General features: G+C 46.4%; 7 protein-coding genes across 7 annotated transcripts; 4 read left to right on the top strand and 3 right to left on the bottom strand.

Moving 5' to 3' along the window:
• Positions 1 to 641: 641 nt before the first annotated feature.
• JR316_0011034 (NADP-dependent oxidoreductase lnbE) lies at positions 642 to 2,254 on the top strand (the record flags this gene model as incomplete). Its single annotated transcript, XM_047896698.1, has 8 exons — positions 642 to 838; positions 897 to 1,006; positions 1,125 to 1,174; positions 1,245 to 1,322; positions 1,385 to 1,475; positions 1,533 to 1,722; positions 1,785 to 1,920; positions 1,979 to 2,254. The coding sequence occupies 8 exons, from the start codon at positions 642 to 644 to the stop codon at positions 2,252 to 2,254; spliced, it is 1,128 nt and encodes a 375-aa protein (XP_047744743.1).
• A 1,064-nt stretch (positions 2,255 to 3,318) lies between these two features.
• JR316_0011033 (Dehydrogenase aclE) lies at positions 3,319 to 4,620 on the top strand (the record flags this gene model as incomplete). Its single annotated transcript, XM_047896697.1, has 4 exons — positions 3,319 to 3,771; positions 3,823 to 3,876; positions 3,932 to 4,013; positions 4,079 to 4,620. The coding sequence occupies 4 exons, from the start codon at positions 3,319 to 3,321 to the stop codon at positions 4,618 to 4,620; spliced, it is 1,131 nt and encodes a 376-aa protein (XP_047744742.1).
• A 526-nt stretch (positions 4,621 to 5,146) lies between these two features.
• On the bottom strand, positions 5,147 to 10,445 carry JR316_0011032 (Guanine nucleotide exchange factor LTE1; the record flags this gene model as incomplete). Its single annotated transcript, XM_047896696.1, has 6 exons — positions 5,147 to 5,499; positions 5,552 to 5,882; positions 5,939 to 8,293; positions 8,351 to 9,875; positions 9,932 to 10,085; positions 10,142 to 10,445. The coding sequence occupies 6 exons, from the start codon at positions 10,443 to 10,445 to the stop codon at positions 5,147 to 5,149; spliced, it is 5,022 nt and encodes a 1,673-aa protein (XP_047744741.1).
• A 625-nt stretch (positions 10,446 to 11,070) lies between these two features.
• JR316_0011031 (Histone chaperone ASF1) lies at positions 11,071 to 11,811 on the top strand (the record flags this gene model as incomplete). Its single annotated transcript, XM_047896695.1, has 3 exons — positions 11,071 to 11,230; positions 11,283 to 11,628; positions 11,685 to 11,811. 3 exons carry the CDS (start codon positions 11,071 to 11,073, stop codon positions 11,809 to 11,811), a joined length of 633 nt encoding a protein of 210 aa, XP_047744740.1.
• A 177-nt stretch (positions 11,812 to 11,988) lies between these two features.
• On the bottom strand, positions 11,989 to 14,434 carry JR316_0011030 (DNA replication licensing factor mcm10; the record flags this gene model as incomplete). Its single annotated transcript, XM_047896694.1, has 6 exons — positions 11,989 to 12,237; positions 12,299 to 12,836; positions 12,905 to 13,137; positions 13,197 to 13,752; positions 13,803 to 14,196; positions 14,248 to 14,434. 6 exons carry the CDS (start codon positions 14,432 to 14,434, stop codon positions 11,989 to 11,991), a joined length of 2,157 nt encoding a protein of 718 aa, XP_047744739.1.
• A 1,307-nt stretch (positions 14,435 to 15,741) lies between these two features.
• On the top strand, positions 15,742 to 16,878 carry JR316_0011029 (uncharacterized protein; the record flags this gene model as incomplete). Its single annotated transcript, XM_047896693.1, has 4 exons — positions 15,742 to 15,951; positions 16,090 to 16,237; positions 16,311 to 16,499; positions 16,562 to 16,878. The coding sequence occupies 4 exons, from the start codon at positions 15,742 to 15,744 to the stop codon at positions 16,876 to 16,878; spliced, it is 864 nt and encodes a 287-aa protein (XP_047744738.1).
• A 2,028-nt stretch (positions 16,879 to 18,906) lies between these two features.
• Positions 18,907 to 20,716, bottom strand: JR316_0011028 (Cell division cycle protein 20-like protein; the record flags this gene model as incomplete). Its single annotated transcript, XM_047896692.1, is given in 4 exon segments — positions 18,907 to 18,990; positions 19,002 to 19,397; positions 19,461 to 20,372; positions 20,429 to 20,716. The coding sequence occupies 4 exon segments, from the start codon at positions 20,714 to 20,716 to the stop codon at positions 18,907 to 18,909; spliced, it is 1,680 nt and encodes a 559-aa protein (XP_047744737.1).
• Positions 20,717 to 21,274: the final 558 nt, after the last annotated feature.

Genomic DNA, 21,274 nt, shown 5'->3' with positions numbered 1-21,274 from the left:
TTAATGATCAATCAGCGTATAAGCTCTGCAGTTTTTGGATTATTTTCCGATATTTGTAAAAAGAAAAGAAACTGCTTATCGGCCCAAGTTTCTTAGACGGGCTTGGGACGGGCTACCATGAAAAGTGAATACCCACGCTGACTTTGCGCTGACTGAAGTTTACCGAGGAACTACCCTGGGAAAATCAAGCCCTATATAGCAGGTGCTGGTGCGTCCACGGCAGTTCGGCAGCTCGAAGGCAAACACGGTTTCTTGGATTTCTACTAACGTCTTTTTCTTGAAACAAAAACTAATAAAGTGTAAAATATATTTTTTATGCTTGAATACTTTTCCTTGAAGTTGTACAATAAAGCCATCAAGGCAACAGTGTGGAAAGGAAATTTCGGATTCTGCCGGGCAGATCACATTGCAGGTATGACATAACCATTCCTATGCTCGGTAAACCGTCTAACTCAACCGCAATATTTGATCTTTACAGCCCACACATTGGCCCTCATGCCCTTGATATAAATGGAAGTCAGTGATGTTTAGGGTAGTAAGGAACACGTATAAAAGCTCATTAGAAATGCTGGCATCCTTCAGCAAAATCCGGATAACCTCTGTCGTTCTTATCCACTCAATCGTCCTCACCGCATAACGAGATGTCTTTCAAGTCGCTCTTCACCCCTCTTCAGATTGGATCTATAACGCTGAAGAACCGTATTACTATGTCTGCGCTCACTAGAAATCGTGCAGCGGATACGTATCCTAGTGATCTCATGAAGGAGTACTATGTTCAACGTGCGAAAGGCGGAGCTGGACTCATCGTCACAGAAGGCATTCTAGTGACGCGTCAAGGGTACGCCGATAGAATACGATGCTTGTGTATTGTTTGTTGAATGTTTTCCTCTTGACAGAACTGAGTGGCCCCATGCCCCTGGACTTTGGGACTCCAAGCACGTCGCAGGTTGGAAAAATATTGTAGATGCAGTCCATGAAGCAGGAGGGCATATCTACGCACAAGTTCGTCTGATTTTGCTATTATTGACGAGCCTAAAATACTGACACGGAGGTATATGACAGCTTTGGCATGGTGATGTTATCCCATATCCAATCTTAAATTTTAGACTTATTTTTTTCAAAAGTCGGTCGCTTGTCCCATCCTGAGGCTGAACAGCAAAAACTAGCCGGAGTCGTAAGTACTGCGATCTTTCATACTGTTTATGTGGCTAGTTAATTGTTAACTTTAACAACTCCATTGGTAGCCAGTATATGGTCCTTCCGCAATCAGTGCTCGTGGAGGCAAGTTCAGGACCATTCCTGGAGTTCCTGGCTATGTTACGGTAAGATAGCATTTGACTTGTTTGTGGAATTTCCAGTTGATTTTCCTGCAAATTATTCATAGCCTACAGCTATTGAAGATCCCTGGACGATCATCAAGCAGTTTAAGCATGCCGCTGTCAATGCTAAAGAAGCCGGCTTCGATGGTGTTGAGCGTGAATATCTCAGCCTTATTAATATTGTACAACGCTGACTATGATCTAATTTAAAAGTGCATGGAGCAAATGGTTACATTGTTCAGCAATTCCTCGACAGCACTGCTAATTTGCGCACTGACCAATGGGGCGGGAGTATTGAAAACCGTTCCCGCTTTGGCTTGGAGGTTCTTAAAGTAATGGTCGAGGTATTTGGAGAAAACGTTTCATTGAAACTTAGTCCTTGCGGAGGTTACAACGACGTTGGGTGCGCATTATTTACCGTTAATACGATATGATTAGTCACTTTTACTGACAGTATGCAACAAGCATGCCCCTTCAAGAGACGCTGGACACTTATTCGTACTTTATTTCGGAAGCCGACAAACTGAAGCTCTCCTATTTCAATCTCGTCAGATATTCCCCTTCCTTTGATGTTGAATTTGATGGTAAGTCTTCCAATCCGGTATATTTTATATTGACAGAAACTGATAAAAGGTCAAGGTGTTCCACGAGCCACAAAGCATGATGTGCTCGAGTCATATGGGCATTTAATTAAGAATGGCAAGAAATTTTTGAACGCAGGAGTAACCGCCGAAGAAGGAGAAAAATTGATATCTGCCGGAAAACTCGATGCAATTTCCATTGGATTCAATTGGATTACACATCCCGATCTAGCAAAGCGCGTAGAGCATGGAAAGCCTCTCAATAACATGCCGGATATCCCTCATCTTCAAACCAGCAAGACTTCTGGTGACTGGGCTACAGGATATACTGACTACCCTACTGCGACATACTGAGAAACGTTTGTTGTATACATGTACTCATGTTTTTGGGATTGCTTCGACACGCGCGATGAACGGAATTTCACGATATTTTACCCATTGCAATCTACCCTGCCATGCTTTAAACCTCTTCTCAATATGCCAATATTTTGACAGATATTCAAATAAATATGGTATTGTTTTCAACGAAATGAACACCTTTGACATTCAAGTCCTTCAATTGTTGAGAATAAGGCCTCCTCGGCCTTTTCCCGCCAGTTGGTGATCCGAGGTTAAGTCCGACTTCGGCTGTCATGCCGGAGTAGCGGGAGTGGCCGAGGCCCGAGATTGCGTGGCCATTGAGTCCCAATCGAAATCACTTGCTCTCTTCCAAAGAGTCCAAGTCCGAGCTTGAAGTCAGTGTTCCCGTACCGTAGGAGCTGTTCTCCTATTATATAGAAGTCATTTCCTCAAAGGCAATATTGTGAATGGTGCTCGAAAAGATTCACTGCACTAAACATCCCTTGCCAGTGCATTGAAATTATTTGTATGTTTGATTGGTGTATGACTCTCTATAATCATATGCAACATAGGATAGACCTTTAGATAGATAAGCATCTCCTACAACATAACGTTAACTGGTTGTTCATAGAAGTGGGTCCGTCTGCATTCCACATGGACTCAATGTACTTCCTTAGGGGCTTACTTGCTTCATTTATGGGTATAAGTATGTCATATTCCAAAGGTAAAGACCAATAAATGGAGATATGAGAGTGTGAATGGAGATAAAAGATGGTACATTGGGGTAAGACGACACAACTTACAAAGGAATTGTTGGTGAGTCCACTTTTTGAGAGCGAAGCTGTGGGTCAGATACCTATTCCTATACCACCGATTCATAATGCAATCATTTACTGTCTTTGTATAGACGCTTTTGGTCTACATTTAAGCCCCGTATTCAAGTTCAAGCCGATATCCTAAAGGACCATCCCAACATCTTAATCATCGTCTAGTCCGTGCTGAGGATTAAGATGTATAAAAGCAAGGTATCATAGTCATTTTTTCCTACATCTTTTTCTTTCACTTAATTTCTCCGAAACATGGTCGAATACTCTAATCAGAAGACCAACGTCGGCTTCATCGGTTTGTCTGCAACCTCAGGCTGGGCAGCGACGGCGCTTGCGCCCGCGCTTATCCAGCCGTCGTTGCGCGACAAGTACGATCTTGTAGCTGTGTCAACCACAACCGAAGCTTCATCCCTGGCTTCAGCCGATAAATATTCCAAGGAAGTCGGCCATCACATTAAATCGTATTTTGGACCCGCATCTCGCATAGCTTCCGATGAGGATGTCAATCTCGTCGCCATCTCGGTAAAGGCACCACATCACAAAGAGGTTGTTCTCTCCGCCATTGAGGCGAAGAAGGACTTTTTTGTTGAATGGCCCGCTGGGATATCAACTAAAGAAACGGAAGAAATCGCCTCTTCAGCTCGCGAACACGGAGTCAGATCGCTCGTTGGACTTCAAGGACGCCATTCTGTCGTCGTTCGCAAGGTATGTGTCTTTTTCTACCTGAATATTAGTCATTCAACCTATGAATAACAGGTCAAGGAAATCTTGTCGTCTGGTGTTGTTGGTACGGTCAGGTCTACCAACGTCGTGAGTTACAAATAACTTCTCTTTCCAATGTTTTAATTATCCATTTTATTCTCAGATTGCACATCTGCCGAGAGAAGCGGGAACCTTTCCGCCATTCACATTTGATTATTACGAATACACACTTGACAAGAATAATGGTTTGTGCCAACTGTTACTACTAGATTTCCTTTTCATTCAATCTCATGTTTCGAAATAAAAATAGGTGCTACAATGCTCACGGTACCGATTGGACATCAGCTCGATACACTCACACATGTCCTCGGTGACTTTGTTAAAGTCTCTGCAATAGCAACCAATGTCTACCCTGTGCTCACCGTGCTCGACCGTACCCACAAACCAACAGGAAAAACCGTGGCATATCATCAACCTGACCACTACGCCATATCCGGCGTGCTTAAAAGTGGTATTCTCGCTAACATACTGTGGAGAACGGGATATGCCTCGACAGAAGGCCGACGTCAGTACGTCTGGGAGATTGAGGGAGAGGAAGGCACAATAAGGATGGAGTCGAACAATTTATTGGGAGCTATGGCCAGCATGATCGAGCCAGACCTCTATCTTAACGGCAAGAAAGTCGACTTCGAGACCTCTGGAAACGCAGTCGAATCGTGCGTCGAGGCATGGATGCCATTTTCCAACGGTCCTGGAGGTGATTATGCCACTATTGAAGATGCCGTCAAGCACCATCGTCTTTTAGATGCGATCGAAGCAAGTGTACAGGAGGGGAAAGTAGTTGCTTTGTAACATAGGAATACTTTCGGCGATAGACACACTAGTGATGAAACTAATAGCTTGCAGCTGTGTAAGAATTCGCGTGTAATTGTTTTGCTTCATTTCCTCGATTGTTTACGGTAAACGTTCTTTGTCTGCCGAGAAGTGACAATGAAATCACTCCCATACAAATTTATTTCACAAGAAACAAAGAAATTTCAGAGGTTCAATGTTGTCCGTGACCGCCCATTACGCTCTGAGAGAATGTTAAAAATTTCTAGATTCTCAGCCATCACAGCTGAAGTACTGTACCTCGAAGGTATTCAGCATATACCATACATAAATACAAAAAACGCGAATTCTAATCAACCTTATACCGAGTAAACTGCATCAAAAAAATATCAAAAACCTCGCAATCACGAGTCACCTAATATCCAGTATAATAAAAGCGAAAAAGAGGCACGTTCGTGAACATGAACCATATGAAACAAGGTTTTACACGCATAAAGCGCATTAGCAATATTAAAAGCAAAGGGAGGCAAAGCAAAGCAGAGAAAAATCACTCGGGGTACATTGCCAGCGCACGCTGAAGAAGGTCTGGCTGCAAACCACGAAGGCGAAGACATTTCTGGAACAACCTTTTGTCGATGGAGAACTGCACTCTACTTGCCAGGTGCTGTCCGGCCACAAGAGCCTTGATGACGTCGGCAATACGACGTTGCTTGTGAACATTGATTAAGGGCTCCAGGTGCATGGACTTGGGTAAAGGTACGAGCGCAGAAAACACTTCTGGATGGGCTGGAGGGTCAAAGGTCGCATGGACAGGATCAATACCGACAACAAGATGAGGCGCCGTCGCATCAATGAGCCCCGGGAGTTTGGTAAACACGCGAAGCTGGGAAAGATAAATGCCTGCGAAGAATCAATACCAAAGAAAATGAAAGAAAAATGTAACCTCGCATACCAATGAAAGGGATACAAGCAGTTGGAACCATTGGGCGGTTATCTGAAGTTCCTCTGCCCTTACCGCTCTGAGAGTCCCCGCCACTAATCACGGAGGCGGCATGAGAGCTACCCTCGAGAGGCTTCGCGTCGACAATCGAATCGACAATTTGGCGCATAAACTTAAAATGATCAGCGACCGTAATGAATATTTTCAGATCCTTGAACACCCGAGCCTCGAAGACGCCGATCCGATTCCAGCCTTGCCTTTTCATAGCTCTGGCAACCCATTCATCTTTCAGCGCCATGATAATGGCCGTCAAAGTGTTGAAATTACTGAGGGAATAACATTTCTAAAAAAGAGAATAAGATGAAAAGAAATCGGCACACATCAGAAGCCACAACTTACCCAGGCAATACGTAAGAACTTCGAGACGACGATATGTCTCTCAGTAGGTGGAGTCAAAACGACTTCAGAAATGACAAAAGAAACCATGAGATTGAAGCGGGCGCGCACAGCCGCCAGGGCAGTTGTCTTCTCGGGGAACTGTTGCTCAGCTTTCCATCGCGCTCTGTCCTTGAGATACTGCGCCCATTCATAAACATTAATCTCCTGACAATATATCCACTCGCCCGTGACCAGCTCTTCAAACTTGACGCCCATAAAGAGCTCTCTGTCGATCATCGAGAAGTGCTCCGCGAGCTGTTCAGCCGAGTAATTGAGAATAAACGATCGGTGGATGCTATGCGTCGATTCAGAAGAAAATTTGGACGAAAAGATGGATTCTGTGGGTGGACTGATGGAATCAAACGCGGGCCTTGCAATTGGTGGCAATCTGCTCTGCAGAATTTCCTCAGGGACTGCTGGCTCCGGGGGCGGTTTTTGTGACTCGTTACGAGCAATTGGTTCGAGGCCGGGTGGGAAAGGGAGTTGCTGAGTAGATTGCGAAGGGATCGGGGTGCGCGGCATTCCATCCCTGTCATCATTATCATTACTGTCATCCGTCTCGGAGGAGGACACAACCAAGTCAGGAGGACTTTCGGGGTCGGTATCATCAGTCGCTGGGTATACCTCGTCAATGAATCCTTCAACGTCGTCTTCGGAAAATATTGAACTCTCATAATCATAATCGCCATTCCTAAGCCGTTCCTGCATAGACCGAACCCACCCATCCACCTTTTCCGCCTTCTCCTGCTGGATTTTTGGGTTGATCTGCCCTTCCAGCCTCCGCAAAGCTGCCTCCACGTCTCCACCATCTTCCCCATCATTGCTCATCGATTCAAATGTGCGCTGAAGGGTTTTCATCTGCCAGCGAGAAATGGGCTGTGGAAGCCCAGAAGATGAAGGCGAAGACTGGGAATGTGTTGAACTAGCAACAGAATCGCGCATATATTCGTTGGAAAAGCCCATTGAAGACACCTCTGAGCGTCTCACAAATTCGAAATCGCGCCGGTTGGGAAGCCTTCTCGCGGGGCGCATTAATCCTGGCGGAGCAGGCAGATCTGATCCGCCAGGCAACGATGAAGTATCAGATAAATCTAAATCATCAATGGAAGTGTCAAACGACCATTGGTTGTGTTGTCCCGGGAACGTAGGAGGAAGAGGACCGTCGGCGGTCAAGATGGCACCGAAAGAGTCAGTCGAAGAAGACATGAAAGATTCAGGACGGTCGGGTTCTCTAAGGCCATGAGTGTCGTAATTGAATGATGCAGGACTAAGTCGGTGAATTTCAGACGTCTCGGGAGCAGACTCTATTGGGCCAGCGCAAGCTTCGTCCTGCGAGACAACGGGATCAGGAGATAACTCGTTAAGTTCTTGCACGGATTCCACAAATGAAGGTGGAGGAGACGATTCTGATGGTTCAGGCAATGGCGAAGAAATCGAAGTTGGAGATTCGGTCTTAATAGTGGTCGTAGCAGTCGTGTCGGGAGCAGGAGAAGCGTTAACATGAGATGACAGAGGAGAACTTGATAGTTGGGAACTTGGGTATATATTTGCAGTTGATAGAGGTACTGAAGGAGTTGGTGGTGCAGATGGCAATGGCGGTAAAACAAGGAGAGAAGGAGTCCGAGAATGGCTTTCCAGAGGGGCAACGATGATCTCGGAGGAGCTGGGCCTCGGGGCCGGAGGTTCTACCATCCTGAGGTAGTTCTCAACGCCACCGTTTACAGTGAGAAGATCCCGAGCAGCGTTGAGGTCAAGATCGAAAGCTTGATCTCCAACACCACAGGCACCCAGGGTGTTGGCAGGACGAACCGCTGACTTCTGGTTCAAAACACGCTTCCAACGCCCAAGTCTGCCAATTGTCCTGACGAAAGCTCTCGACAAGGCGCTATGGTGGTGGCCGAGAAGAACGGGAGCCGTATTCTCAACGAAAGGCAAATCGACATCTGCGCTTGGTCCTGGAGCATGGTCCGTGCGTTGAAGAATGTTGAACGATGAAAGCGGAAGCGATGATGGCCGATTCGGTGAAAGGACGGTACCACCAACGGCGCCTGCTGTGAGATGGGCGTTGGCTGAATCGATCGGGAAGCCGGAAAGTTCTTCAGTTTTAGCTTCGTCCGGAAGAAAATCAAGGTCGAGGATCGAATCGTGGTCTTCTTGAGGTAACTTCCGAATAGCCTCAGCGAAGCTTTTACCCAGTAAGTGATCGACAGGGCGTTCTTCATTGTCTGAGCTAGACTTGTTTTCTTTAGGTTTTTCAGTGCGGATGTGGGCCCGTTTGCATTCCTTTGCAACTTTGATCAACCTCTTGACAATATCCTGTAAGATTCATGGCAATGTTAGATCTAAGGTCCAGTAAGCGTGATAATATCTTACGGTCGCATCACTGTGTTTCTTTAATATCGGATCCTCGATCAAAGTGTTCAGCCAGTCCGCAATTAACAACCTTAATTCACGATTCGGTATAAAGTCGACAGTGAAAAAAGTCAACAGCCAATATCGAATAGCGACAAACGTTCGCACACGAACAATGCGACGGACAGTTTCGTCTTGTCTGGAAGCGCCAGTCTGAAGTGCCCAATGGAAGCGACATATGAACAAATGGCAAAGATCCACAGCTGGGACATACGTCCGATATGTCAGAAAGAAGTTAAGGAGTTCGTCGTAATTCAAGTCGCTGGTGAGCTGCGCGATCCAACGTTCGATTGTAGCTGCCAAAAGCACCCGCTGCCCCTGCTTGGGAAGACTGGCGGCTGAAGCGTCGGGGGACTTGAACTTGGAAACTTTGCTGCTTCGTCTTTTTGATATGCTCGAAGACGGATTGGACGACGAAACATCCGTCAAGCTGTCGCGCGATTTCGAATTGAAATCGTCCGCCTCAGACTCAACTTGCGTCTCTCCCCAAAGAACGAAACGAGGGTCGTCTCTCGGGGCTGCACTCTGGTCGGCAGCCAAAGAAAGTTTGATCACGTTGTCGTTGTCGATTTCCGGCACCAATTTTTCAAACATAGGAAGACCACGGTACGTTTGGAGCACATTGAAGACTTCGGTGGAATATTGAGTTGACAGTCGATTACCCTCGGCCATTGGTGCCACATCAGGTTCCGCTTCAGCAGGCGGATCACTATGCGTGTCGGAATCAATAGAAACCTCAGAGAGTAAACTTAAACGAATAGCTGAGGCAGGACGACTCCTTTCACCAGCCGTACCCGACGCATCATCAGAGGAAGGCACGGGTGAATCGCTGCCTGGCAGACTCTCTTGGGAATCACATTGACGAGCCGTTCGCCCAGACTCAAAAGATTGCATTTCTCGCAGATGCCTGGGTGGAGGGTTTGGTGCGACCTTGATAGCTGGCGACTTGAAAACGACATTCGGACCAAATGGTTGTGGTACTGTCGGACGAGTTTTAGGGGCATCTGGAGATGACGTATCAGGGGTGAATAGGCTTTGGTTGGAAAAGTCGGCTGTTGAGGTCAAAGGGTTGAACCAATCCAACAATTCTGCAAATGCGTCGATTGGACGAGGAGGAGGATATGAGGCAAATGGCATGGGAAGTCGAGGAATGTCCATGGCAGTAACACTCTGCGAGTGACCCCTACCTGTAACTGCAAATGTGGGCGCAGAAGTGATGGTGGGTTCGGAGCTAGACATATCGGGTATGGACCGAGTCTTCCGGAGCTTCTTGGATATTGAAGGAGTATTAGATACAATAGGAGGACGACTAGTTGGGGGGATAGAGGTTTTGGCAAACATTCCGGGTTGGAGAAAATGCATGCTCAGCCGAGACCGGCGCTGTGTACGAGGAGAATGCGAGGCGTCACTTGAGTTCTTTGGTTGCGCTAAAAGGTCGTCGGCATCAGCTGCAGAGGCAGCAGGAGCAGAGTTTTTGCCGCGATGGCTAAGGTGCATCGTCAGTTCTCGTAAAACGGATGCTCAAGGAAGCAATATACGGACCCAATGCGGTACATTGATTTCCCATGTTGATTTACGAAAGCTGTTATAGCATAGGGAGAACGAACGGAAGGACCAACGCCTGCCAACTGGTCGTATCTTCTCTTCAGAATATGAGCTGTCGGTCCAGACGACGTTTCAATGAAACTGCCATCAGCTGATGGGGTGGTGACGGTGAGAGTTGACCATCAACAGGGTGATAAGAGAACATACGTGCAACGCTGATGTCGCTCAAAGCTACATCAGGGCCCAAATCCAACTCTCCATTTTCTTCACGCAGGTCGGCAAGTGAGAAGACATGGGGTGTCGGGGCAACAGGTAGAGATGGTGACAGATATTGAGGAGAAGTTTCCGGTAATTTGAGAGTAGATGCTAAAGAAGGGCCGTCGAGCTGATCAACAGCCAAAATGGATTCTGGAGCTTCAATTACTGGTATTTGTACTGTCGATGAGGGATTAGTGTCGGGCAGTATCTGGACATCAGGGATGGTGGTGTCGATTTGTATCGTATCGGACATGGTAGGATAATGAATATAAGCGCGAGAGTCAGCGTCGACGATCAATATGACATGGTTCAGCAATTTGGAAGTCGTAGGGTGGACCTCTGAGCCGGTGGCCTCAAAGTGAAGCGTGCTTTACTAGAAAACAGTTAGCCTATATAATATTGTATTAGATCTATACGTACTGATACAATGCGTGAACTTGCTCGTCGCTGGTCGTCGTCAGTGAGGAGAAAGAAAGGCCGACGTCTAAAATCAGGAATAATAATCGTGTGTCACATTCACGTGCAGTTATGTCCAGAATAGGTCAATCCTCCTTGATAATTCCGGATGGGCCATATGTAAGAAAAATACGGAAAAAATCTGTAAGGTTTAGAGACAAGGAGAGTCCTCTTTTATAATTCTACTTTATTATTTTATCTCCAACTTTTCTACCTATAATATACAAATACTTTTCTTTCAATAGTCTCGGCCAAGTTTGTCACAATGGCACGTGAACATGTGACATGCTGTTATCACCCTGTCACGGTCGCGTCGAAACGCTTCTTATATTTCTACCATTCGCGACCTTTGTATTTTTCAAGTGTATCCTTTCACACATCTCCACTGAATTTTCGTATATACTACCGAAGATCTGTCTCAAATGGCTGTCACGATCAGGGTACATTTACCTTCCTTTCAAAGATTCATTAGGATTGACGCCTCGGGTTTCCAGAATGTCGAGTTTATGAACAACCCAGCGCGCTTCTCGGATGTATACCGATTTCGTGTCACCTTTGAATGCATGGCACCACTAGAAGATGGTATGTCTCGCATTTTTGGATATTCAGACTCGAAATTCTGATTACTTTGAAGATCTCGAGTGGAGGCTTATTTTCGTATCATGTCCTGGCGACGAAGAGCTGGATCAAGAACTCGATGATTGTCTTGTTGGTCCCGTTCCAAAGGGAGTCAACTCATTCGAATTTGAAGGCTGTGCGCCTGATCCCTCGCGAATACCCACGGATGATGTGCTCGGAGTGTCAGCTCTCATCCTAACAGGATCTTACAAAGACCAAGAATTTGTGCGAGTGGGATACTACCAGAATACGGAATACGACAATGAAGAGATGAACATCACCCCACCCCCACAAATTATGTTTAATCGCCTGGTGAGAGACATTAGTACGAAACCTCGTGTGACATCTTTCAGCATCAAATGGTGTGTATCTATGGCCTATGCATCGCTTTCGTCGCGCTGAGCCTTACTCTTCCCAGGGATGTTGCTCAACAGCCTGGTACTTCTGTAGCCCTTGGTGCTGCAACCTCTGCACCAGTACCCTCCGCGGACGATATCAGCAACGACGATGATAAAATGGAAGTAGAAACCAATGGCAAATCATAACCATACCTAAAGGACTATTGTAATATTTGCTCTCTTGCTTCATCCTTGTAGCTTATACACTTTAACCATTTGATAGTCGCTGTTGTGTCAATATACCATTGATCTCTGAATTCCGACCCGCAAGTTAATAAAAGTACACTAGATCCGTAGTCATAAAGATTGAGAGGCGAAAGGAAATCAGAAGTCGTCAAGATCCACCATTTTAGTTTCTGGTTCATTCTTGTCTATCGCCTTGGGGGCCAGCGTCATCTTCTCTGGCAACTCGTCATTCGAGTCACTGTCCAAATCACACATTTGCTCTCTTGGCTCTTCCGGTGCCACCTTATCTCGTTTGGGCGCTGTGACTCCAGATCGAATCCGCGGACCAGGCTTAGGACCCAACGCAATGTCTTTTCTTCCCTGTAGTAGCGCTTCAAGAGTTTCTAGCTAGTTCAACGGCAAAAATATAAATTGTCATAGAAAATACGGCAGTACACACAAAGCGCACCTTCTGTTGGACACCCTTTGTTTCCACTCTTCGTTGACCTGGTTTCAACGAGGGGTCGAAACCTAGAGATTTGATGATTCCAGCGGAATATGCTGTCTTCCGGAGATTGTCAATCTTGGTGTCACTCTGACCCCCTTGATCCTCTTCATCGCTGCCCTCCTGATCTTTCTTTCTTTTCTTTGTCGTAGTACCCACGCTTTTGTTGTCCTTTCCACTTTTCGTGAGCTGGCGATTCACCTCCCTAGCTTTCATGACAGCCTTCATGCCCTCCTTATCTCGCTGCAGCAGTGCTTTGAGTGCTCGATCGGAGTCTTTGTTATCCATTATCCGCTTCGCCCTGGCTTGTCCTTCTCTTCCTATAGTTTCTCCAACAAACATTGTCCTAGGGTCAGCAGATGACCCAGAGACGACATGCCCCGCGACCATATACGTCGCTCCATTACCAGAAACCTCATCTGATGGTTTGAGACCCCATTTGCGTAACGGATCATAAGCGTTTTTGCTCTTATGAGTCGCGGACGTAGACATTCCAGAAGTACTAGGGAAAATGGAAAAGAGGGGCATTAATACATCCAATACCAAACTCGCATTAGAAAATTTGCTCACCCGACGGAGAATTCAGGCCGCGCTGCTCTGCGCCGCTGGACAGCGTTTTGAACATGGTAATCACAAACTTCGCTCAGTCGCTTATCACACCAGCTACCACATATCTTTCCGTCTTGTTTTCGAACAGTACACATACCCAGATCCCGCGCACGTCCAAGAACCATGATAGAAGACGCAGATTCTGGGGTTAGAGCCAGAATATTGTTCACTGGATGAGGACTATCATTCGACCTCTGTCAGAAGTACATCGTTAGAAATTAAACGGATAGAACATGGTGACAGTTATACTCGCCTGGAAAGGCTTTAGTATTCTGGGATTCAACAACGCAATGACATCCCCTTCTTTCACATTCGTAAGATGCTCAAACGCGCCTCGACTCCCGCCTTTATAAATCTTCTCCGGCTTCCTTCCATCATCCCTGGGTATCAAATCAAACCCATCCGCCTCAAAAAGCAGCAGCGTCAAAAATGCATCACCCCTAATCGTTGGCGTGCGCCCCGTCGCCGACGACGTCGACCCCGACCGCGCACCGAAATCCACCAGCTTCAAATTGACGAACTTCTTTCCGCCTGGCTTTTCAGGCTCGTTGTCTCTGTTCTTGCCCTTCCAATGCTTCTTATTAGCATCGGGATCTCCACTCTCCCGCTCGATTGCGACCGGTGCGCGCGTGAACTTGATCGGACCTCGCTCTGCCACTACGGCGATGGTGATCCAGTCGCCTGGTACAGAGACGTCATAGCCCTGCTTATCGGGAAGTAACCTGATGGACGAATAAAGACGGGATGGTGAAAGATAGTATCGCCCCGCCAAATGATCATTAAATTCCTCATGTGGTATTGTCCGTGAGCTGTAATAAATCATAAGAAAAAATTGATGTCGAGGGGAAATGAAACATACACCATGGCAATGCCTGAATGAGGCTCTAGCTTCTCGAAATTGGGGTCGTCGGTGGGCGGCGTATGTTGATATGGGCCCGGTTCTATATTCTCTATGAGAGCCAGCCGTTCATCGCGTTTATGTCCGTGTATCTCATGGTCAACAGGTGATGGCTTTACAGGTCGGTCAGTGAATGCTGCAGAGCGTGGGTGTGCCTCTGGTGCATCCTCCCCATCCCCTTTCTGAGTGATGCTTGCTAACTTGTTTATTATGTTTGAAGGAGCAAGTTTTGTGAATTGCTGGGGCGGTTTGCTGCTACTTGCCACAAGACGCGATATATTCGGAGACGTTGAGTGAAATACCGGTCTGGCAATGGGTTTCCCCAAGCAACGATCGTCTGTTTTTCTCTTCTTTTCTAAGTTACAAAAGATCAACGTGTTTCAAGTATCTGGTTCATAGAACTCACTTGGTGACGGTGTCGCTGGCGCCAACGTTACAGGCTGATCCACACTCTTCCTCTTCGGTGACCTCACCATTGGCGTCGTCTCAGATTCAGATTCAGGCTCCAAACATGCTTGAAGCAGTGCTATCTGCCTCTTAATTTCCTCCTGGGTTTGCTTTTTTGCAGCATTTCGGCTTGTTGAGGAGTTCATGGCAAAGGGTGGTGTTCAAATTGTCACGAACCAAGTCGCGCCAATGATACACGACGCGTGGATCGGAGTCTCAAATCAATATGGACACATGTCACGTGGCACTGCTCGCGGTCTTTGAATTCTTGGAGGAGGATGACTGAAATGGGCTGAAATGCCTTAAGCACGGAGAGATGTTATTCATGCTGACTGTATATACGTTCTTTATAGACATATACACTAGTCGTTGTGATATTTGGATTTTATTACCACTGTAGTTGACATGTTTTGAGCCGTTGCCCGACTTACCCGCGTTGAAAGTCACTGTTACCCACCAGGCAGCAAATAATAAGACATACTAAATGGTAAAAAAAAATAGAGCTCTGCACATAGAAAAAAGTGCGCAGGTCGTCTTTCTTTATACAAGAAATAGAGTCTTATATCACACGTTCCCCTATTACTAGCTATCACTACCGAGTCTATTCTTTAACGGCCTCCTATCGTCCGAGAGAAAGAGAAAATTCCTGACCGATGACCTCGGTGACCAGGCTTCTTCAATATAAATATCTCTAATAGTTGTTTAACACTTTTTGAATGCCCCTGCGTGCCAGAAATGGTGGAATTGATTCCACTGTAGAATAGGAATGCAATCATCTGCATCCTGAAAAGTAGAGGACTTCATCTCAGATAACAAGGGCTTCAAGGCCTTCCTTTTCGAAGCAGCGTAGGAATGGCGGAGTGGATAATATGCAGACGGACATTAACGGATAAGCGTTTTGGAGCTGTTGACCATGAGTCAGTACGACACCGTAGTGGTCATGTTTCCCATGTGCCACTGATCGAACAACAGATCAGAAAGCGTAGGACCTATTAAGCAAAAAAAAAAGAAAATCTCATTCTAGGCATATATTACGCTGTTTACGGGCAGTTTCCTGGGCCCAGGGGTTAGAGATGTGGCTACCTGTTGTTGTTTGAAGTTGTCATCTATTTGTCTTGATCCCACGGACCATCCTACTTCCACGCTTTGAAACTCAGATGGTGTGAAGATTCCTCGTTTATCGCAGCAAAACGCTGCGAAACAGATTCAAATGTGGCTATAAAATGGGGGATGACACAAAAATATATCATCTGACAGGGGAGGTGGGTAACAGGGATGGTGTACAACCGCATTGAAGGGCACAATGGGGCAGGTCGTCTAAAATTGCGGCTCCGGGGAGTGCCGTAGTTTGTAAATGCCAACAACCGCTGATTTTGGATCGTCATTTACAGCTTGCCATTGACCTTCATCTTGGTTGAGCGCCTGCTTCAAACCCGTCTTATCGCCTGCGGCCATGCTCAAACCTCAGAGTAGTATATCTTCATTTACTATACAGCAATATCCCTCATCCCCTGAGGGATCATTGGCGCACACATTTAGATGCGAAACCAGAATCGCCAATATCAGCTATCAGATTAGGTCTCTGTCAAACTTCGTCTCTGCATCCAAAGATCTACTGGACTTTGCAACTCTCGCTTCGAACTTTTCAATATATCAGAACCAGGTTAGTGCTTGTTATCATTACTTAAAATTTTACCTTAACGCACGTACTCATGACTATTCTTTAGATCATTGACATTATAGAGGTAACCTGATATTGCAATCTACTTGCAACTTGACTACTGACTGCATTTATTAATAGTTGGCTCGAAAAACTCTCGAGTCCGCTGGGATTGTTTTATTTCTATGGGCATCATGTCCAGCTAAACTTACAGACCACAAAGCTTCTTACATAGAACTTCTAAGAATGCTTCGAGCCAACCAAGGCCACGTAGATACCGAATCACAAAGTAAGTAATCATGCAAAGGTACTCACACACTGATTACATGCTCATCCTTGGTTCTCCACTCGACTTAATGTAGGGCGTGTACGAGTGTTGTTGATGCCTTTGACATCGCACTTCTCCACATCGCCGTCACCGCCGCCCTCGATCCCCCCCAGACTTCTGGTAACGGGTCGCAACCCTCCTAGCACTGACTCTTCTGTCTCCAACTCTCAAGAAATTGAGTCTACATTACAATCGCAAGATGATTCGTCATCCTCTATGCTCCGTGAGTTGGCTTCACAGAACACAGCCATCCGTCCACGTCTCACGCTTAATAACATTTCCTAGCGCCCAACGAAATTCGGCAAGTGGAACCACCGAATAGATCTCCGGTGGCTCCACGTCATCGGAGGCTATGGGATAGCCGTGAACTATCTTATGCCTCCGTGGGTCCAAGGCATCGTAGTCGTAGTCGTAGTCCTCACCGCTTTCAGCAGCAAAGCGCGGATGAAAAGCTAGAGCAAGAAAATGTCGCTCCGGAGACCACAATTGCATTCCGCCAAGCTCCGAGGACTCAAAGGTTCGGTATATTCCTTACCGGACGGTCCTCAATGCTGGGGAACTACAATCGTACCGATCGGAACTCGAGCTTACCTGCTCATTAGGAGTTGCAAGAGCCTTTGTCTTTATCGTTTTGCTGTAGAGTTTTTGACTTTATTCTGGGCCTCCTTTGTTTCGTTCTGCGCCTCTACATTTTACACCGCCACAAACTCCATTCTCCTCGCAATCTAATATACCACAAATTCGTCATCGTTTAGCCTTGACTCGTTGGATTCTAACCTTTTGTCACAAGTTACTGGCAATAAACCATTCATACGTTAAGGTAAAGTTGCCAAACTGAATTCTGGAACGATAAAGAATCTGGCAGAAAGCATCGTGCAACCCTATAGCCGTTCTATCAGATAGACGTCTGATTGCATTGCAGCATCATTTTCCACATGGGATAGGTTCATATCGGTACTAAAGGCTTACTTATAAACTGCAGTATATTGCACTAACCAACGGGACGGCGTCGATGGACATCGAGTACGGTAGGACGGCGCAAATCTCAATTCTTGCCTATGCTCACGTTGAAATCTACAGATACACCTGCACGCTGGCAATATAGTATACACTACAGATATATTTACGTTGATCACTACCGCTGAAACGGTGCTGGGAAATTTTTTCCGATGTTGACCAAGAACCAAAAACATAAGCATCGCCGTGAGCGTGAGCCCTGATGGTAATCTTCGGCGCTTGAACTATTTTTCAGCCGGTCTTATATCCGGCTTACATTTCCCAACCTTCCACGCCTCATTGCACAATTGGATGACCGTAACCTAAGCAGCCCTGCTCATGAAGCTCAGAAGGTTTGTGTTATTTGACTAAAAAGGAAGTGTATTGTGATCAAACTGCCAAGAAAAATGATCGGTGTTGTCACCCGATGTGGCGATAAGCCATCCCTGACTTGGACCCGCCAGATTGAACAAAAGAACTTTTATCTGAGAGAGACTTATTGAATTTAAGTAGCAGTCTATCCTCGAAGTTACCGAAGCGAATACAGACTGTGACGATTGAAGAGGATGATGATGATGGCGACCGGTGATAAAAATAGCTTGCATGACAGACTACAGCGCTAAACCCATTGATATCTGTAATCTGAGGCTACTAATAAAAGCATACAAGTGAGTAAAGAGACAGTAAGGAGGTAGGTATGCTGTGTTATACTGTCGTGTTCGATTGAGGTACATCTGTGAGAATACCCAAATGACGTCGTAAGTAGGATTCTGAAATGTGGAGGATCATGATGACATGTGACAAGCGAGGGAGCCTGGAAGTGCAACTCTCCCCGGTACAATGTGGCCGCTGTATGTGTGAGCCATAAACGAACTCACTTCATCAACACTTGTGTAAGGGGAGAGGTGAAAAGAACGAGTTACACACGATATACTTAGTACTATTGTCAATAAAAATTCCTTCATGAAGGCAGCGATGACTAATAAACACACAAAACGGGCATCAGAGCTATCTGCAAACCTGACCCAGAAGATGACTTGAAGTTCCACAAACTTAGCTGGAGAGATGAGCTGGAAATGATCAAGTTGGGGGAAGAAGATGTGTCGTTACCTCAGCGTCTCGTTTCGTCGCCAGTACAAAATGAAGGAGGTTTGTTTGCTGATTAAAACGCTGCATTTTTTTGAGTATGTGTCCTGAATTACTGTCGCATTTGCTGTCAAATAGATCAAATTGAACTGACTAAACCATACCCAAGTCGTAGTCGTTGGATGTTTACTTTAGACGTGTAGATAATGTTATTTTCAAACTAGGGCAATTGCGTATGATTTCATTGTAAGATAACGTATCCTACAATGCAATCCAGTACATGCCACTAGAGTACAACACTTGATGTCGATAATATCAAAGTGAGTCCGATGTTTCAAACTTGTGGAAGTCATACATCGAGCATATGGTCGTCAGAGGTCGTGAACGTAAAAATAACTGACTAGAAAAGAATTCAAAAGATAGGAGATAAATCAAGTCAAATGCTCGTCGATTTGGAAAGTTAAACGGTATCGCTGGCGGTGGGTGTGGATGTGATGAAAGAGATAAAGCACAATGGTGTCGCGCAACTCCTGTGCTGGGGATGCACCTCAACGAATCTGAGAGTATGCGGAATCAGAGCTAGTGATGCTCAACATGCTTCCGCGTTTCTTGAGCTTGGGTGGCTCCTTTCGCTTTGACACACCTCGCAGACATTAATTTTGCCGTCCGATGGTGTTTGGTATACCAATCGAGTACCGGTACCATCAAGGACACTGTATCCGATTGGTTTGTCGATACTAAGCCGCATAGTGGTCACCGTGGAGAACGACGGGAACGAATGGACGGCGAGACAGTTTTCAAACCACGGCTTGAGGTTGTTGAAATCCATAGGCATGGGCTCGCCGATAGGTGGGCCTTGTGTCGTCAGAACCTCCTTACATTGAGGAGAGAAGTGAATGCCCGTCATAACGGACTTGACGTCTAATTTAGAGGGCAGGGCGTTGGAGTTCTTATTCTCGCTGACATTCCAAATCCGCAATATGCCTCGGATGTCTCCAGTTGCGAGAACTTTGGGCTGCCAAGGGCACCATGCCACAGACTACAGACGAAGGCAGTAGTCAGTATCGCGACAGGACAGGAGATCTAGGAAAAAAACACTAACCGATATCTTGCCACTTTGCTGGATTTTCTTGCTGCGGCGATGAACCGATTCACCGACCTGCATAGGAGGTCCAAGCCCATTTTCCCAGCACAAGACCTGGCCGATGGCATCGCCGCTAGCAAGGTACTTTCCGTCAACGCTCCAATGGAGGGTTGTAATTTCGCCTTCGTGACGACAGAATTTGCGGGATTGTTCCTTGATCTTTGAATGTGGCAGACGCGTGTCGTAGTTGCGTATAACGCCCTTGAGGCTGCCGATCGTCAAGATTGGGCCATTCCAAGCCATTGCAGAAATTTCTTTGCTAGAGTGCCATGACGCTGTCATCTTCTTAGCTTTGACATCCCAGAGCTGGATGCAGCCTTTGCTCGTCCCGATAGCAATAACGTCTGGCTGGGACGTGGTGTTGACCTCCAGAGCGCGCAGGCTCCCATGACTCTCCTTCAGCTTCATGAGCTGTCCAATCTCTTCGTTAGCGTTGACATTAATGTTCTTATAATGAACACGATTTCCGCGGGTGAAGTAGACGAAGTTGTTGACAGAACATCCTAGGAGACGAGCGGATGGCTGATTGGGGGCGGAGGGCGTATAGTCAATGGTGGTACGCGTATTGCGCATCCAGTGCTTAGCAGACGATTCCGGGTATCTAGACAAGGGATCCGGCAACATAATTTCATTCGCTGCGAGCCGCATTTGTCTCACAGTTGGGTCGTCCGAATCGGAAACAGGCAGGAATTCCCTGCTTGCAAAAGGGCTTCCGTGGCGGGAACCCGTAAATGATGAGTGTCGACTTAAAGGTCGGTCAAGGCGTAAAGACGGTGTGTATTCGATACTGGTGTTGCTCAAGTCCTCGAAACTTGTATCGAATAGAGACAGGGAGCTGCGGCTTATACTGCGGCTCACAATCCTATCAGCCTGTATATTGATAGTCATGAGGGAATTATTACTGTCGAAGTAGAGTTGTGACTTACACCGAAGCCGATAGAACCAGGGCGGCCATAACTGGAGGGAATCGCCATGGCAGATGGACGAGGCCTCGGCCGGCTGCTAGAAACAGAGAAGGCATCTGAATCGAGGGATAGGTCTAAGCTGAGATCGAATAGACTAGAAGACGACAATCTGGGCCTCTTTGTTTGATTAGTGGATGTATTGGACTCGACAACCAATTCAGGATTGGAGTCAACGCGTTTCCTGACGCCTAGATTTACCGGACCGCCGGTCTGCGAGTTACCAGAAGTGGACGCAGCTGGCGGATCCATGTGTCGATCTCTGTAAAGCCACTAAGTTACTTAATATCTATGTAGAAATCGGTGATAGTCAAGGACGAGAATGGAGAGAAGGGTTTGGTAGATGAGGAGGTAAGAGATGAGATGAGAGAGAGAGCCCCCGCTTATTTACTGCCTTTTGTTGACGTGTTATTTGGTCTTTTTGATTTCGGCGGGCCATCGGCAGTTGATTTTGGTTCCACGCGGTGGAAACCATTGTTGTCCTTAAACGGCCATGTTCAATTTTGCTATGCTGTCGCCAACTTCCCAAACGAAAGATGTCAGGACTGTCAAGTGCTAGGGAGGTCTAATGTGTAGACGCCAAGATCAATGGTATACGCATCCCATTATGTTTATTTCTGATACAAAGCAGGACACTCGAACCAAGAATGCAAACAACGCCATATCCCATCTTATAAAGAGTCGGGACGAAACAGGGACATGAGTAGCCCTTTCAAAACTGTCGAAAGAGAGGTGTGGGTCGCGTAAACCTTGAATCTATGAGCTTTCTCTTCGGTATGTTCATCGGCTCTTACATCTTGACTGACACAA

Source organism: Psilocybe cubensis, chromosome 10 (genome assembly GCF_017499595.1).
Source record: "Psilocybe cubensis strain MGC-MH-2018 chromosome 10, whole genome shotgun sequence".
NCBI lineage: Eukaryota > Fungi > Basidiomycota > Agaricomycetes > Agaricales > Agrocybaceae > Psilocybe > Psilocybe cubensis.
This window is presented reverse-complemented; position numbering and strand designations above follow the sequence as displayed.